Source organism: Budorcas taxicolor, chromosome 10 (assembly GCF_023091745.1).
Source record: "Budorcas taxicolor isolate Tak-1 chromosome 10, Takin1.1, whole genome shotgun sequence".
In the NCBI taxonomy this organism is placed as follows: domain Eukaryota; kingdom Metazoa; phylum Chordata; class Mammalia; order Artiodactyla; family Bovidae; genus Budorcas; species Budorcas taxicolor.
This window is the reverse complement of record NC_068919.1, coordinates 54180816-54198514: the sequence shown is the minus strand read 5'-3', so window position 1 is coordinate 54198514 and position 17699 is coordinate 54180816. Positions and strand designations below refer to the sequence as shown.

The following is a 17699-nucleotide window of genomic DNA, read 5'->3' as shown; positions in this document are numbered from 1 at the left end:
CAGTTAATTTACAATATTGTGTTACTTTCTGGTATACAGCAGAATGCTTCAGTTATATATATATATATATATATATATATAATTTTCAGATTCTTTTCCTTTGTTGAATATAGTTCCCTGTGCTATATGGTAGTAGTCCTTGATGTTTATTTTAGGCATAGTAGTGATCCTTGTTTCCCCGTCTATTTCCCATGAAGTGATGGGACCGGATGCCATGATCTTCGTTTTCTGAATGTTGAGCTTTAAGCCAACTTTTTCACTCTCCTCTTTCACTTTCATCAAGAGGCTTTTTAGCTCCTCTTCACTTTCTGCCATAAGGGTGGTATCATCTGCATATCTGAGCTTATTGAGATTTCTCCTGGCAATCTTGATCCCAGCTTGTGTTTCTTCCAGTCCAGCGTTTCTCATGATGTACTCTGCATATAAGTTAAATAAGCAGGGTGACAATATACAGCCTTGACATATACCTTTTCCTATTTGGAACCAGTCTGTTGTTCCATGTCCAGGTCTAACTGTTGCTTCCTGACCTGCATACAGATTTCTCAAGAGGCAGGTTAGGTGGTCTGGTATTCCCATCTCTTTCAGAATTTTGCACAGTTTCTTGTGATCCACAGAGTCAAAGGCTTTGGCATAGTCAATAAAGCAGAAATAGATGTTTTTCTGGAACTCTCTTGCTTAATCCCAGGGTTGATCTCCTTCAGAATGGACTGGTTGGATCTCCTTGCAGTCCAAGGGACTCTCAAGGGTCTTCTCCAACACCACAGTTCAAAAGCATCAATTCTTGGGTGCTCAGCCTTCTTCACAGTCCAACTCTCACATCCATACATGACCACAGGAAAAACCATAGCCTTGACTAGACGGACCTTAGTCGGCAAAGTAATGTCCCTGCTTTTGAATATGCTATCTAGGTTGGTCATAACTTTTCTTCCAAGGAGTAAGCGTCTTTTAATTTCATGGCTGCAGTCACCATCTGCGATGATTTTGGAGCCCCCCAAAATAAAGTCTGACACTGTTTCCACTGTTTCCCCGTCTGTTTCCCATGCTGAAGCTGAAACTCCAGTACTTTGGCCACCTCATGCGAAGAGTTGACTCATTGGAAAAGATTCTGATGCTGGGAGGGATTGGGGGCACGAGGAGAAGGGGACGACCAAGGATGGGATGGCTGGATGACATCACGGACTCGATGGATGTGAGTCTGAGTGAACTCCGGGAGATGGTGATGGACAGGGAGGCCTGGCATGCTGCGATTCATGGGGTCACAGAGAGTCAGACATGACTGAGCAACTGAACTGAACTGAACTGAGTGATCCTTGTTTCTTAAGATCACATCAACCCAAGTGTAGACCGCAGAATATAAAAGCCAGTCCACTCAGGATATCTTTGGCTCTTCTTGCCCTGGCTCACTGGTCTATAGCTCCTCTGCATCCTTTCAGCTGCAGCTGCTGTTCCGCATTCTCCTTTGCTATTTACGATCTGTCTTCCTCTTCCTCATGTTGCTCTTCTTTGGTATCATGGCAGTCACCATCACTCACAGCATACATCAAGTTTCCTGTCACTATTGCTGCTTGATAACAGAAGTTCTGAATCCTCTCCTGCCAAACTTGTTCTTACTGCTGGTTCCCGTCTCTGTACAGGCTGCAGAGTGACTCTCCATTGAAAATAAGCTGCTCTCACAGCCCCTAAGCACCAGTGAGGAGGAGGAGGAGTTTTCTCCAAACTCTTGGTTTTCTAGAACTACTTTTTTCCACAACCAACTCAACCTTCTCAGGCTTTAGCTTCTTTGTGAAGAAGTGAAGTGAAGTCTCTCAGTCGTGTCCGACTCTTTGCAACCCCATGGACTGTAGCCTACTAGGCTCCTCCGTCCCTGGGATTCTCCAGGCAGGAATACTGGAGGGGGTTGCCATTTCCTTCTCCAGGAGATCTTCCCAACCCAGGGATCGAACCTGGGTCTCCCATATTGCAGGCAGACGCCTTACTATCTGAGCCACTGTGTGTGTGTGTGTGTGTGTGTGTGTGTGTGTGTGTGTGTGTGTGTGTGTGTGAACATGATATGTATGTGTATATATATATGTAAATATATATTTATTTTTACTGCCATCTCTACTACTAGGTTGTAAACTTCTGAGGGGCAAGGATTGTGTGTGTTTTATTTAGTACTTAGCCTTCAATTAATAATGACTTATTAACTAATGTTACTTATTAAATGCTAAACATGTTAACACTCATTTTTATTATATTACCTCTTATTTTACTGGTATAAAATTTTTATATTTTTTTCTAAAATAAGATATTACAACCTTGATTGAAGGTTTATTTGTACATATGCCTCCTTGAATTCAATTCCCTTCTCTGCTTGCCCAAACCTACTATTAGAACTTTTTATCCCCGTGAATTTCTCTGTATCTTTATGATAGATTCATGCACATTGTTACATGTATCAGTTTTTTATTCTTCTTTTTGCTTCAGTTCAGTTCAGTTGCTCAGTCGTGTCCGACTCTTTGCGACCCCATGAATTGCAGCATCCCAGGCCTCCCTGTCCATCACCAACTCCTGGACTTCACTCGAACTAAGCATTGAGTTGGTGATGCCATCCAGCCATCTCATCTTCTGTCGTCCCCTTCTCCTCCTGCCCCCAATTCCTCCCCGCATCAGAGTCTTTTCCAATGAGTCAACTCTTCACATGAGGTAGCCAAAGTATTGGAGTTTCAGATTCAGCATCAGTTCTTCCAGTGAACACCCAGGACTGATCTCCTTTAGGATGGACTGGTTGTGGATTCAGTTCTACAAATCTAGCTCAGTTTATTTATCCATTCATTGACTGAAAGAGTAACTTTCAACATATATAGTTTTTGTAAAAATATGTTTCATTTCTCTTAGATAAATGCCTGGAGTTGGACTGTTGATAAGTGCATATTTAACTTGATTGGCAAACTGCTTTCCAAAGGCACTGTCATATTTTGCATTCTCAGCAGCATTATATCAGAATTCAAACTTCTCTGCATCTGTACACTTTCACCATCCCTTGATATTATCAGGTGTTGTTTTGTTTTATTTTGAGCTGTTTTAGTAGACATGTAGTGATATCACATTATAATTTTAATTTGAAAGTACCTAGTGACTTTCACGCATTGGAGAAGGAAATGGCAACCCACTCCAGTATTCTTGCCTGGAGAATCTCAGGGACGGGGGAGCCTGATGGGCTGCCGTCTGTGGGGTCGCACAGAGTCGGACATGACTGAAGCGACTTAGCAGCAGCAGCAGCAGTGACTATGTTGAGCATATTTTCGTGTGCTTATTTTTCCGTCTAATTATATTCTTTGCTCAATTATCATTCAGATCACGTGCCCATTTTTCATTGGGTAATTTTTTTTTTAATTGGGATTTGAAAGTACATTGTATATTCCAGATATGTCCTTTATCAGATATGTGTTCTGCAGGTCAGTTGCCTTTCTTTTTATTTTATCAACAGTATCTTTAGAAAAGCAGATTTTAATTTTCATTAAGTCCAGTATATCAGTATTTTATGGTTTGCACTTTTTGTGACAGATCTAAGTAACCATGGCCTGATCTTAGATTGGAAGATTTTCTGTGTTTTCTTTTAGAAAATCTTTAGTTTAGGTTTTATATTTAGGTCTGTGATTCATTCTCAGTCTTTTTTTTTTTTTTTTCTTGTATGTTGTGAAGTTTGGGTCGAGGTTTACTTATTTTATTTTTGCATAGGGATATTTAAATACTCTAGCAGACATATTGCAAAGACTACCTTTTCTCCATTGAATTAATATAACATTTTGTTGAAAATTAATTGACCTTGAAGATATATCTTAATTACTGTAATTTCATTGTAAGATATGAAGATAGATGATGTAAAACCTTCAGCTGTTTTAATAAACACCATTTTTGCTCTTCTATTTCTTTTGCTTTACCATGTAAATTTTAGAATGAACTTGTCAATTTCCATGGGAAAAAATCTGCTAGAATTCTGCGTGAGATTGCATTGAATCTGTAAATCAGCTTGGGAGAATTAATATTCTAATGACATTAAGTATTTCAATTCATGAATACAATATATTTCTCCATTTATTTAGATCTTATTTGATGTTTCTCTTCAGTACTTTGCAGTTTTATTTATATAAATCTTGTACATATATATCCTTAGATTTATACCTAAGTATTCAATATACTTTGGTGCTATTGTAAATGATACTCTTATTTTAACTTCAATTTTCAATAGTTCATTGGTAGAATATAGAAATACAGTGATTTTTGTATCTGAATTTGTATTCTGTAACCTTGCTGAACCTATTTAGTAACTATTTTGTAGTATTTTGAGGATTTAGATTATTGTTTTCCTCCAAATAGAGTGTTTCTTCCTATGCTATCTGTATACCTCTTTTATTGCTCTTTTTCTTGACTGTGTGCAATCTTTAGGAGCTCCAGTACAATGTTTAGTAGGAAGAGTGAGAGTAAAAACCATTGCCTTGATCTTTTTATTAACAAGATGTTAGATGGAGGTTTTTTGCAGATTCTCTTTATAAGGTTAAGGAAATTTTCTTTAATTCCTAGTTTTCATAGTTTTTGTTGTGTTTGTTTTGTTTTTAAGCATGAACAAATGTTGAAGTTTGCCAAATATGTTTTACTCATCTATTGAGATGATGAAGTTTTTCTCTTTAGTCTGTTAATAATGATACATTACACTGATTCATTTTTCAGTGTTGAACCCACGCTGCACTTCTGGGAGAGGTTTCTCGGTCATGATGTATTATCCATGTATATATTGCAAGATTGAATTTGTCACTTGTTTTTGAGGATTTCCACATCAATTTTATGAGAGAGAATATGGTTTAGTTTACTTTTTTGTACAGTGTCTTTGTTTTTTGTATCAGACCACCATACATTTAATTAATACATTCTTTTTTCTGGATTCAAAAAATTAACATAATTTTCTCATTTTATGAGCTTAATCACTCTAATTATACATTTATAGTTTTGTTGCTGTGTATATATTACATAAAAATTAACATACTACAAATTGTGGGATGTCTATCAGTTCAGTTCAGTCGCTCAGTCGTGTCCGACTCTTTGCTACCCCATGAATCGCAGCACGCCAGGCCTCCCTGTCCATCACCAACTCCCAGAGTTCACTCAGACTCACGTCCATTGAGTCCGTGATACCATCCAGCCATCTCATCCTCTGTCATCCCCTTTTCCTCCTGCCCTCAATCCCTCCCAGCATCAGAGTCTTTTCCAATGAGTCAACTCTTTGCATGAGGTGGCCAAAGTACTGGAGTTTCAGCTTTAGCATCATTCCTTCCAAAGAAATCCCAGGGCTGATATCTTATCCACAAATGAAACCTTTTGAAATAAATTATTTGTTTAAGGTTATTTTTATATTAATAGATTAAAATTTATTGTTGAAAACTAATTTTGTGTATATGTAGGTTATATTAATTTTTTGATCATAGGAAGTGTTCTAAGTGCTTAATAAATATGCATCCACATTTAAGTTTTAAAGTATCAGTTGAAATTATTAGATAAATTGATAGATGGAAATTGGAAAGAACATTTGATAAAACACACTTTTCTTTGGTGAAGTAGTATGTAGGAACCATGGTCTTTTCTTTGTTGAGGTTATCCTGAGGTCATATTTATTTAAGTAACTCTTTATATCCCATTCAGGATCATATTTATTTATTTTTTTCTGTTTTTGATTTGGACTCAAAGATATAAATGAATGTGAGAGCTGCTTTTGTTACTTTACATATATATGTGTGTGTGTGGGTGTATATATATATATATACATACACATACATACACACATCCTTCTATACATATACATACATTATGATAGATTATATGTATACTATATATTAATATTATGTATTATATATGTATAGATATTATATATGTGTATATATGTGTATGTAATATATATGTATTATAGTTTGTTTATATGTATATAGATATATATGCATTTTATAAAAATATGCATACAATTTATTATATATATATTTGTCAGAACAGAACATGCTTTCTTATGTACTAGCAAGCGCTGAGTGTTTATAATGAATGAAATTATTTCCACTGGCTTACATTACTTTGAGCCTTATCATGAGATTGAAAATACATACAAACAGAATTCATATTCAGCAGCAGTAGAAATATTGTCTTTGCCTTAAGCTTGTTTGATCTAAAACACACGGCCTGCCTGGTAATTCTGAAATCCTGACTAAGGGGTCTACCATGGACCGTTTCACCAGAGGACTGAGGAATCTTGATGAAATAATTTACTTTAAGCAAATATAGACTGGAAGCTACAGTCCATGTGGTCACAAAGATTCGGACATGACTGAATGACTAAGCACAGCACAGAAAGGAAGCATTCAAGTTTGCTTCAAGAAAAATGGCTGTTGTGATAAAAACCACACTCCTGTGTAGCTTTTTTCCATACCGTTGAAATTGATAAAGAGAAATCTCATAAGTAAAAGTATTCATAAACTATGTAATAATGATTGTGATATATCTGCAATATAAAGTGTATTCTTTTCTCAGTCACATGTTTTTTCTTTTTGATCTACTAATGTATGTGTTTGGTTTTAGGTTTCCTCAAGAGCTGAACATGGGAAAAATAAGTGCTGAAATTATGTGGACCCTTTTTGCTCAAGATATGAAATATGCACTAGAAGGTAATTACAAATATTTAAATTTATTAGAATATGCGTTTTAGTTAAATTCTGATTTTGTGTTCTTGGTTTTAAATGTGAAGAGTTGATGCATCAAAACATTGACTGTTGTGATCAGTTTAGTTCTAAAACTTAATTCCACGTTGTAGAAAGATAATGATCACAAAGTATTTAAAACTACTGAAGAGATACATATATTTTTAATAAAATGGTTTAAGTTGCAGGGTAATAGTGAGATTTTGTAGATTAAGGTTTAGATGAGGAGTATTTTATGGCATAAATTAGATTACATCAAGAGGGTGAATGAGTGATATTTGTTCAGATATTTGTCTTCATAGACTTAGAAATGGTATCTTAGAATGTGCGGGTTAAAATCTGGACAAAGCTGGTGCAAGGACAATGGCAGGACACTTCACCAGAAATTCCACTTTCAATATACACAAATCACAGAATGTAAAGTGAGGAAGATACATCTCTCAGCTGAAAAACTGTAAGGTTCTTTGAGCACCAAACATTGTGTTTAGAGGTGAAGATAGAATGTTTAACCAGCCTGGGGTTCCTGCTCTCTAGGAACTTAAAATCTTGTAGAAAGTTTTCTTTGCATGTTTTCAATGTATATTAAGGCCCTAGATGCTAAATACCCAGACTACACTCAGTATGGAAGATACAACAGTGAACAAGCTGGCCATGGTCCCTGCCCTCGACAATATTATGGAGGACAGCTGCAAATATGCAAACGGTCACCAGGTGGGATATTCAGGTGTTGGAGAAGACTCTTGAGAGTCCCTTGGACTGCAAGGAGATCCAACCAGTCCATCCTAAAGGAAATCAGTCCTGAATATTCATTGGAAGGACTGATACTGAAGCTGAAACTCCAATACTTTGGCTACCTCATGTGAAGAACCGACTCATTTGAAAAGACCTGATGCTGGGAAAGACTGAAGGCAGGAGAAGAGGATGACAGAGGATGAAATGGCTGGATGGCATCATCAACTCTATGACATAAGTTTGAATAAACTCTGGAGTTTGTGATGGACAGGGAAGCCTGGTGTGCTGCAGTCCATTGGGTTGCAAAGAGTTGGACATGACTGAGCAACTGAACTGAACTGAAACATGATGGGCTACCTAGAGATGAAACTCTGAATTCAGACTTGGGACAAAGAGTAAGGCAGGTTTTCTAGAGGAACCTCCTCTGAGGAAGTGTTATCTTCACAAAAAACTGGAGTTACAAGTAGGAGTTCTCTTTGGGAAGAGATGAGCAGGAAGCATTTCTGTCTCTTTCTGGTCAAGGACAGTGCCTTAGCAAGTAGAGTGAGCACAAGGCATATTTGAGAAGACAATTTAGCTGATTCTGTGAGCAAGAAGTAGCAAGAAAATGAGGCTGGAGGAATTGGCAGGGACCAGCATGTGCCTTGACATACTCCTTTTCCTATTTGGAACCAGTCTGTTGTTCCATGTCCAGTTCTAACTGTTGCTTCTTGACCTGCATACAGATTTCTCAAGAGGCAGGTTAGGTGGTCTGGTATTCCCATCTCTCTCAGAATTTTCCACAGTTTCTTGTGATCCACACAGTCAAAGGCCTTGGCATAGTCAGTAAAGCAGAAATTGATGTTTTTCTGGAACTCTCTTGCTTTTTCCATGATCCAGCAGATGTTGGCAATTTGATCTCTGGTTCCTCTGCCTTTTCTAAAACCAGCCTGAACATCAGGAAGTTCACAGTTCATGTTTTTCTGAAGCCTGGCTTGGAGAATTTTGAGCATTACTTTACTAGCATGTGAGATGAGTGCAACTGTGCAGTAGTTTGAGCATTCTTTGGCATTGCCTTTCTTTGGGATTGGAATGAAAACTGACCTTTTCCAGTCCTGTGGCCACTGCTGAGTTTTCCAAATTTGCTGGCATATTGAGTGCGGCACTTTCACAGCCTCATCTTTCAGGATTTGAAACAGCTCAACTGGAATTCCATCACATCCACTAGCTTTGTTCGTAGTGATGCTTTCTAAGGCCCACTTGACTTCACATTCCAGGATGTCTGGCTCTAGATTAGTGATCACACCATCATGATTATCTGGGTCGTGAAGATCTTTTTTGTACAGTTCTTCTGTGTATTCTTGCCACCTCTTCTTAATATCTTCTGCTTCTGTTAGGTCCAGACCATTTCTGTCCTTTATCGAGCCCATCTTTGTATGAAATGTTCCCTTGGTATCTCTAATTTTCTTGAAGAGATCTCTAGTCTTTCCCATTCTGTTGTTTTCCTCTATTTCTTTGCATTGATCGCTGAAGAAGGCTTTCTTATCTCTTCTTGCTATTCTTTGGAAACTCTGCATTCAGATGCTTATATCTTTCCTTTTCTCCTTTGCTTTTCGCCTCTCTTCTTTTCACAGCTATTTGTAAGGCCTCCCCAGACAGCCATTTTGCTCTTTTGCATTTCTTTTCCATGGGGATGGTCTTGACCCCTGTCTCCTGTACAATGTCACGAACCTCATTCTGAAAAGGAGTACATCAAGGCTGTATATTGTCACCCTGCTTATTTAACTTATATGTAGAGTACATCATGAGAAACTCTGGACTGGAAGAAACACAAGCTGGAATCAAGATTGCTAGGAAAAATATCAATAACCTCAGATATGCAGATGACACCACCCTTATGGCAGAAAGTGAAGAGCTAAAAAGCCTCTTGATGAAAGTGAAAGAGGAGAGTGAAAACGTTGGCTTAAAGCTCAACATTCAGAAAATGAAGATCATGGCATCCAGTCCCATTACTTCATGGGGAATAGATGGGGAAACAGTAGAAACAGTGTCAGACTTATTTTTTTGGGCTCCAAAATCACTGCAGATGGTGATTGCAACCATGGAATTAAAAGACACTTACTCCTTGGAAGAAAAGTTATGACCCACTTAGATAATATATTCAAAAGCAGAGACGTTACTTTGCTGACTAAGGTCCATCTAGTCAAGGCTATGGTTTTTCCTGTGCTCATGTATGGATGTGAGAATTGGACTGTGAAGAAGGCTGAGCGCCAAAGAATTGATGCTTTTGAACTGTGGTGTTGGAGAAGACTCTCGAGAGTCCCTTGGACTGCCAGGAAATCCAACCAGTCCATTCTGAAGATCAGCCCTGGGATTTCTTTGGAAGGAATGATGCTGAAGATGAAACTCCAGTACTTTGGCCACCTCATGCGAAGAGTTGACTCATTGGAAAAGACTCTGATGCTGGGAGGGATTGGCGGCAGGAGGAGAAGGGGATGACAGAGGATGAGATGGCTGGATGGCATCACTGACTCGATGGACATGAGTCTGAGTGAACTCCGGGAGTTGGTGATGGACAGGGAGGCCTGGCGTGCTGCGATTCATGGGGTCGCACAGAGTCGGGCACGACTGAGCGACTGAACGGAACTGAGCATGTGCCTTATGGGCCACAGTGAGGAGTTTAACTTTCTGCTGACAGAAATAAGAGCCCATAAAGAATTTCAGGAGGGACGTGTCCTATTCACATAGGCAGCTAAGAACAGACATCAGCATGGCAGATAGATTGGTGGAGCTGGTGCTCACTGTGCCACTGTTTTTTTGTTGTTGTAGGTGTTTGTTTGTCTTTTAGTGTTTCTGAAATGTAAGCTTGCTACTAGGCCACACAGAGGAAACATACTGTACTTTTCCTTATTCAAAAAAGAAGGTACACAATAGATTTTAATACCTGGTTTTCTGGTAAAATCTAATTAAATAAGTTAGGTTTATTCTTAAACTCATACCACAAGTTGCTCAGAGAAGCAAACTCCTTTTTCTGCAGTGAAGCATTCCTTCTCTATTGTATTAATCAGTCCTGCTTTCTTTACCTCTGCCTCCTCTCAAACACATCCTTTTATACCACTCCGTTTTGATTGTCTCTTTGGGACCCAAAGTGCATCTTAAGCATCTTAAATCAGACAGTAACCGCCAGTCCACTAGACCAGTAAGTTTCTCCAGATAGCATTTACTCCTCTAGTCCTGTCCCTGACACATCACCACCCTCCTGATTGCCTGGTCAGTTCAGTTCAGTTGCTCAGTTGTGCTGGACTCTTCGCGACCCCATGGACTGCAGCACTTCAATGCAGAATTCTTAATCTCCCCTGGTTCTTTCCCTTGCCTCCCGATTACAACTACTGGTACCACCATTCATTCAGTTACTTAAATCAAACACAAAGAATTATCATGGATTCCTTTACTTTCCTCACACACTTGAAGCTCATTCCTGCCTTCAGGCTTTTTTTTTGCCAGCTCATCTAATGCCTGGATTTCTCTTCCCAACCTTCTTCTCCAGCAGCCCTGTGGGGCTCAGTTTAATGGCACTTGCTCAGAATCTAAAGTCACCTCCATGAATAGCCTTAGTTTAACCTTCTGCCTAGCAACTAATTACTATCCTACTTATTTAGTTACTTAGGCTTACTTCTTATCTGTCTTCAATACCACTATGTATATTTTTTTTGTCTGTGATTTTTATCAACATATCTATATTGCCTAGAGTGATATCTAGTAAATAGAACCTCCTTAATCTCTATGCCTTATCTATGAGGCAATGAAGACTTTATCAGGTAATCCCAGCTCAGTGGAGTAGTGGGTAGGGGAAACTTACATTTGTGATCATTTTCTGTGTGATGTTGGGTATGTTCTAAAATGAATATTTCACACTGAATCAGAAGCTGGGCAGTGGGCAGGGGGAATCCAGCCCACACTTCACAGGAACTTGACTCTTTGGAACTGTTCCACAGTGGCTCTGCCACCAGGGAATGTTTTGCTTGGGCAGGGCCTCTATCTTTGCTTACATAACAACATTAGTGCAACTATTGGATATTTTATTTTATGTTACCTTTGCTTTAAAAAAATAAGTAGTAATTTTAGTCAGTGAAGTAAAATATTTATGTTAGGAAAGTAAATCTCAAAAATTCAATGTTTACTTGAAACAACAATGAAATTAGGAATGCTACACATAAAGCACCATAACTTTGAATGTTTATTGACTAGAGGTCAATCAGTTCAGTTCAGTTCAGTTCAGTCACTCAGTCGTGCCCGACTCTTTGTGACCCCATGAATCGCAGCATGCCAGGCCTCCCTGTCCATCACCATCTCCCGGAGTTCACTAAAACTCATGTCCATCGAGTCGATGATGCCATCCAGCCATCTCATCCTCTGTCATCCCCTTCTCCTCCTGCCCCCAATCCCTCCCAGCATTAGGGTCTTTTCCAATGAGTCAACTCTTCGCATGAGGTGGCCAAAGTATTGGAGTTTCAGCTTTAGCATCATTCCTTCCAAAGAACACCCAGGACTGATCTCCTTTAGGATGGACTGGTTGGATCTCCTTGCAGTCCAAAGGACTCTTAAGAATCTTCTCCAGCACCACAGTTCAAAAGCATCAATTCTTCAGCACTCAGCTTTCTTCACAGTCCAACTCTCACATCCATATGTGACCACTGGAGAAACCATAGCCTCAACTAGACGGAGAGGTTAATAGTTTTGTACAAAAACAGTACCCCAAAATGCTGAGATTGTATTATTGAAAGTCAGATCCAAGGTCCATGGTAATTAGTAATCCTGTGGCTATCTTAGGTTTTGGGAGACAAAAATCTTTTTATTAACATATTTTTTGTTTGTTTGACTTTCTATTAATTACCTGCTGTATTGAGATTTAATTCACATCCCATACAGTCCATCTGATTAAGGTGTCCAGTTCACTAGTTTGCACATTCACACATATTCTAAGGAAGTCATGATGAATTGCAGTTCCTGGTTTATGTATTATATCTTCTTCCATACTGCATGAGAAGGCTTTTGAGTGCAAAGATTGTATTTGTTATCTTTGTATTCACTGAACCTTAATGGAAACTCAGTCTGTGTTAGCTTACTTGAATTACAGGTAAGACAACCCTATCGAAAGAACCTTGGAGACAAGGCTGAATACTTAGGTTCAAATTTAACATTTGTAGTATTGATAGTTAGAGAGAAATCTGAGCTTGGAAAACATAGTTTCCAAAAGTTTCCTCACTCAAGAGCTACATCAGCTTTGGCAATTAATGTATAACCTCTCCAAACGTGAATTTTCCTTTCTAAAAGAGGTAATATGAGTTCCTAGGATAGGGTGAAGTTTATATCATACTTTAAATGTTCTTTGCCAACTGGAAAGTAGTATGCTAATAGGAGGATACCATTATTATAATAAGGAATAAAAATTTGTAAAAATCTCAAAACAGTCTTCTTTAGGGGTCATTTAATGTTTAAAACTTCTGGCAGAGTGTTTACAAATCCATGCTTATCTGTTCCCTATCTCTCCCTCCTTCCCTTTCACCATTTCCATCTATAGATAGCTTCTTATTGTGCCCTTTTTAAAAAATATGATGTAAATAATTATTGTTGGAGAAAATGAAGACTAGGACTACCTCACAGAGTAGAGGGCATATACTGGAAAACGTTCTTCTGGCAGGCTCTCTCTATGTGGTAACATCTTACTCTCCCTATTTGCCTTATAGAATGTTATAAAATTAATTTACTGTGGACGACTGTTTCAGGCTATTGACCTAGAAAGATTCCATGTTGTTATATAATTTGAGCTACATAGTTTGTTTTATGGTTAAAGCATCTGAGCTCACGTTGTAAGTAACCTCAATTAAGTTAGGTCAACAGAGAAGAGTCAGTTAAAATTTATAGACTTCAGGTTTTTGATGCCACTTTTTGCTTTACTTCATAAACTCATCAGCTGCTACAAAATGAATAATCTAATTTAAAAATGAAATGAGTTTTCTCCCAACTTTACACAATCTATATGAGACATTTTGTTTTCCTATTTGACATTAATCATTTATAAGTTTGATAAGCAGAAATTGATCATTATGGTGATAATTTGCTAAATAAATCAGAATAAATTATTTTACAGATTTTTTTAAAGATGTACTTTCTGGGAAAAAAAGTAGTGTAGTAAGAAAAAAATGGAAGAAATATTGCATCAAATGAAATATTTGATGCAATATTTCATTTTATAATGAAATGCATTGGTTTTTCAGTTTTTTTTTTCTAAATAAGTTATTCTAAAGACTCTTGTAGTCTTTAGCTTGACTGGTAAAGTTCTAAGATTGCAGTAAGTTAGATCTATATGTGAATTTTGGCTCCACTAGTTTCTATTTACTTATCTATAATTTTGGATAATTTATCATAGTAAGTCTCAGTTTCCATATTTTAACATTAGGGACAAAAATACCTACCTTATAAAGTTATTTTAAGGAGAAAAGAAGAAAGAGAGATAGACTTGGGGGTGAGAAGGGGCTACTTCCCCAGTGTATAATAAATATTCAAATATTAGCCATTATCACAATCTTGAGGATTAGAAGTTAGTAAACCAAAACTTGCAGATAATTTACAATACCACCAAAACGTCTAGATGCCTAAAAGTGACTGAAAGCTTTAATTGGGAATTCCGGTTGGCAGCTGACATTGTATTTGTCATCTTGGTAAGGGTATAACTTGGTTGCCTGGCAATTCTTGTATTAGGGCAGTCCGGTTCAGGGCCCTAAAGTGTGTAAACATATGTTGGTGTTTTCAAAGTCTTTATTAAAAGAAACCCTGCTAGTCCCTGAGAGAGAAGCCAGATGGTGGATTGGGTCCACAAACATTCAGGTGGTTTCTAATTAGCAATTCTCTAGAAGAGTGCTTGAGATTCTTTAAGCACTACTTCTTAAATTGGGATTTGTGGCTGGGCTTTAAACTGTATCCTGAAATTACATCTACATGTAAGGGTGAGTGGGTGGGATGGGAGAGGGGTATCTAAGTCATTTACCAATTTCTCAGATGAATCTTTGAATAGAAAACTAATTATTAAAGTCACTGAAAATAAATTCGTTAAAAATGACTGTTTTACTTAATTAACAGGCAGAGATGGAATTAAGTATAATATACAAAATACAATCATCTTTCACCTGGCCTTAGTAAAGTTTCCCAGTTCAGAGCTCCTCAAACTTTAATGTGTACACTAGTCCCTGAGAATCCTGTTAAGATGAAAGTTCTGATTAAGTAGACCTTTTGGAAGGCAGAGTGGGTGGTTCTCTCCATTTCCAACAAAATCTGAGGTGATACCCAGGCATCTGGTTAGTGTACCTCACACCTAGTAGCATCAAGGCTTCAACACTGGGCGGTGGGGTGGGGTGATGGTGGTATTAGTTCTGGACGTTACATCTTTTTATCACCAATTTTTCTTGCCTGCTGCTTAGTTATCATGTTGGTCCTCACCAATGGGTGAAGATTATCAGACTGCCTTTGTAATTTTTCTCTGATTCTCTTTATCTTAATAAGTACAACTGTGCTATAGACTTTGCTCTCACCGTTTCCATGTACTATCTTCTCTTGATGTGTGAATTTGAGTATTTGCATATTGAATATCTTTAGAATGTCTTACTCTCTTCTTTTGGGGGGCCTTCACTCGAAAAGTATAAATTTTTATTGACCTTCAGCCCAATACAGTTCCCAGGCCACCTTGTACATTGAATAACATTGCCCTTGTCCTTGTAGGAACAGAACAAAGAGAACACAAAGTTGTAGTCACATCTCTCCTGGCCTCACTGGCCATGGTTCTACTGAGAGAACTGACCTGTTGACCCCTGAATTTCTGTTGCTGCTAAGTCACTTCAGTCGTGTCCAACTCTGTGCGACCCCATAGACAGAAGCCCACCAGGCTCCCCTGTCCCTGGGATTCTCCAGGCAAGAACACTGGAGTGGGTTGCCATTTCCTTCTCCAATGCATGAAAGTGAAAAGCGAAAGTGAAGTCGCTCAGTTGTGTCCAATTCTTAGCGACCCCATGAACTGCAGCCTACCAGGCTCCTCCATCCATGGGATTTTCCAGGCAAGAGTACTGGAGTGGGGTGCCATCGCCTTCTCCATGAATTTCTGTAGCCTCCCTTAAAATACTCTTGTTCTTAACATCTTTCTGGTTTACCTCATACCTAGTCTGCCTCAAACTATTATTTCATACTTGTCATCTTCCTTATCTTCCTATCAGCAATTTTCTTCTAATTTTCAAGTTTACTCTCAAATCACTGGTTGTCAATGTATCTTGATCTTCATTTTTTTTTTTTGGTGGAAAAGATTAGCTTCTGACTAATTTCCGCAGTCAGTACAATTTCCCTGAAAAAAACTGATTGCTTTCATCTCCTATTTCCTACTCTTAAGCTTTCTTAATGGTGTTGGAATGACAAAGATTAAAGCAATGCCTCTGTATTCTTCAAAGACTCTGGAGCCGAGATTGGTAGCACTTTGTAAAGGCTCTCCCAGGTCTCTTTTTATTACCATAGTAGATCTCAGCCTGTTCGATGTCCTTTGCTGTTGCAACACTCCTCATAGGTACAGAAATTGCCATAAATATCAGAGATGTTGATGTTGCTCAACTAAGAAGAGATGACAGGAGGCTTTCCCTTATCCTGCTGAGACTCTTTACTATTACTTTTGCCCAGAAACAGACAACTGTTGAATGACTCAAAGAGGTAGCACAATATTTATTGATAAAATACTAGCTTTTAATGGATAATACCTTAAATGTGAATAAATTATATCCTATATTTTGTATGACTAATAAGTTATTTTCCTGTACTGAAAACTGTTTTGTTCAGATTAGGTTGCCGGGGTCCAGCCCCGGTGGATCCAGGGTGATTCGAAGGTGGGGACGGAGTCGGTGTCCTTGGAAATAACTTATTTAATTACAGATAGAGAGGGATTAGAAAATTAGCAGAGAAAAAGAGGCTGAATAACTTGGTTTATGTGGGATACCAATCACCACCTACGTAGGCCGCAGGCGTCTCCCGAAGGAGAGGAGGCACTGAGGCCTCCCCGGTCCGATCTTAGAAGCCCAGGCAAAATAAGCAGGCTTGGTGAGTACCCACATTCCAGATGGGAATTCAGCCAGAAAAACGGAGAGCAAGAAAGAAGTGACATGGGGGAATCAATCTTTCCGGAAACTAATCCCAATTTCTTTTTTTTTTTTTTTTTTATTATATATTTTTTTTTAATTTTTTTTAATTTTAAAATCTTTAATTCTTACATGTGTTCCCAAACATGAACCCCCCTCCCACCTCCCTCCCCATACCATCTCTGTGGGTCATCCCCATGCACCAGCCCCAAGCATGCTGTATCCTGCGTCAGACATAGACTAGCGATTCAATTCTTACATGATAGTATACATGATAGAATGCCATTCTCCCATATCATCCCACCCTCTCCCTCTCCCTCTGAGTCCAAAAGTCCGTTATAGACAGCTGCGTCTTTTTCCTGTCTTGCATACAGGGTCGTCATTGCCATCTTTCTAAATTCCATATATATGTGTTAGTATACTGTATTGGTGTTTTTCTTTCTGGCTTACTTCACTCTGTATAATCGGCTCCAGTTTCGTCCATCTCATCAGAACTGATTCAAATGAATTCTTTTTAACGGCTGAGTAATACTCCATTGTGTATATGTACCACAGCTTTCTTATCCATTCATCTGCTGATGGACATCTAGGTTGTTTCCATGTCCTGGCTATTATAAACAGTGCTGCGATGAACATTGGGGTACATGTGTCTCTTTCAATTCTGGTTTCCTCGGTATGTATGCCCAGCAGTGGGATTGCTGGGTCATAAGGGAGTTCTATTTGCAATTTTTTAAGGAATCTCCACACTGTTCTCCATAGTGGCTGTACTAGTTTGCATTCCCACCAACAGTGTAGGAGGGTTCCCTTTTCTCCACACCCTCTCCAGCATTTATTGCTTGCAGATTTTTGGATTGCAGCCATTCTGACTGGTGTGAAGTGGTACCTCATTGTGGTTTTGATTTGCATTTCTCTGATAATGAGTGATGTTGAGCATCTTTTCATGTGTTTGTTAGCCATCCGTATGTCTTCTTTGGAGATGTGTCTATTTAGTTCTTTGGCCCATTTTTTGATTGGGTCATTTATTTTTCTGGAATTGAGCTGCATAAGTTGCTTGTATATTTTTGAGATTAGTTGTTTGTCAGTTGCTTCATTTGCTATTATTTTC

At 38.4% G+C, this 17699-nt stretch overlaps 1 protein-coding gene across 1 annotated transcript in view; it reads left to right on the top strand.

Moving 5' to 3' along the window:
* The window catches only part of UNC13C (unc-13 homolog C), a 655255-nt gene that overhangs the window by 438191 nt on the left and 199365 nt on the right, over positions 1-17699 (top strand). Inside the window, exon 18 of the mRNA XM_052646337.1 lies at positions 6598-6683. Coding sequence (XP_052502297.1) covers positions 6598-6683 — 86 coding nt within the window. The remainder of the gene's footprint in view (positions 1-6597; positions 6684-17699) is intronic.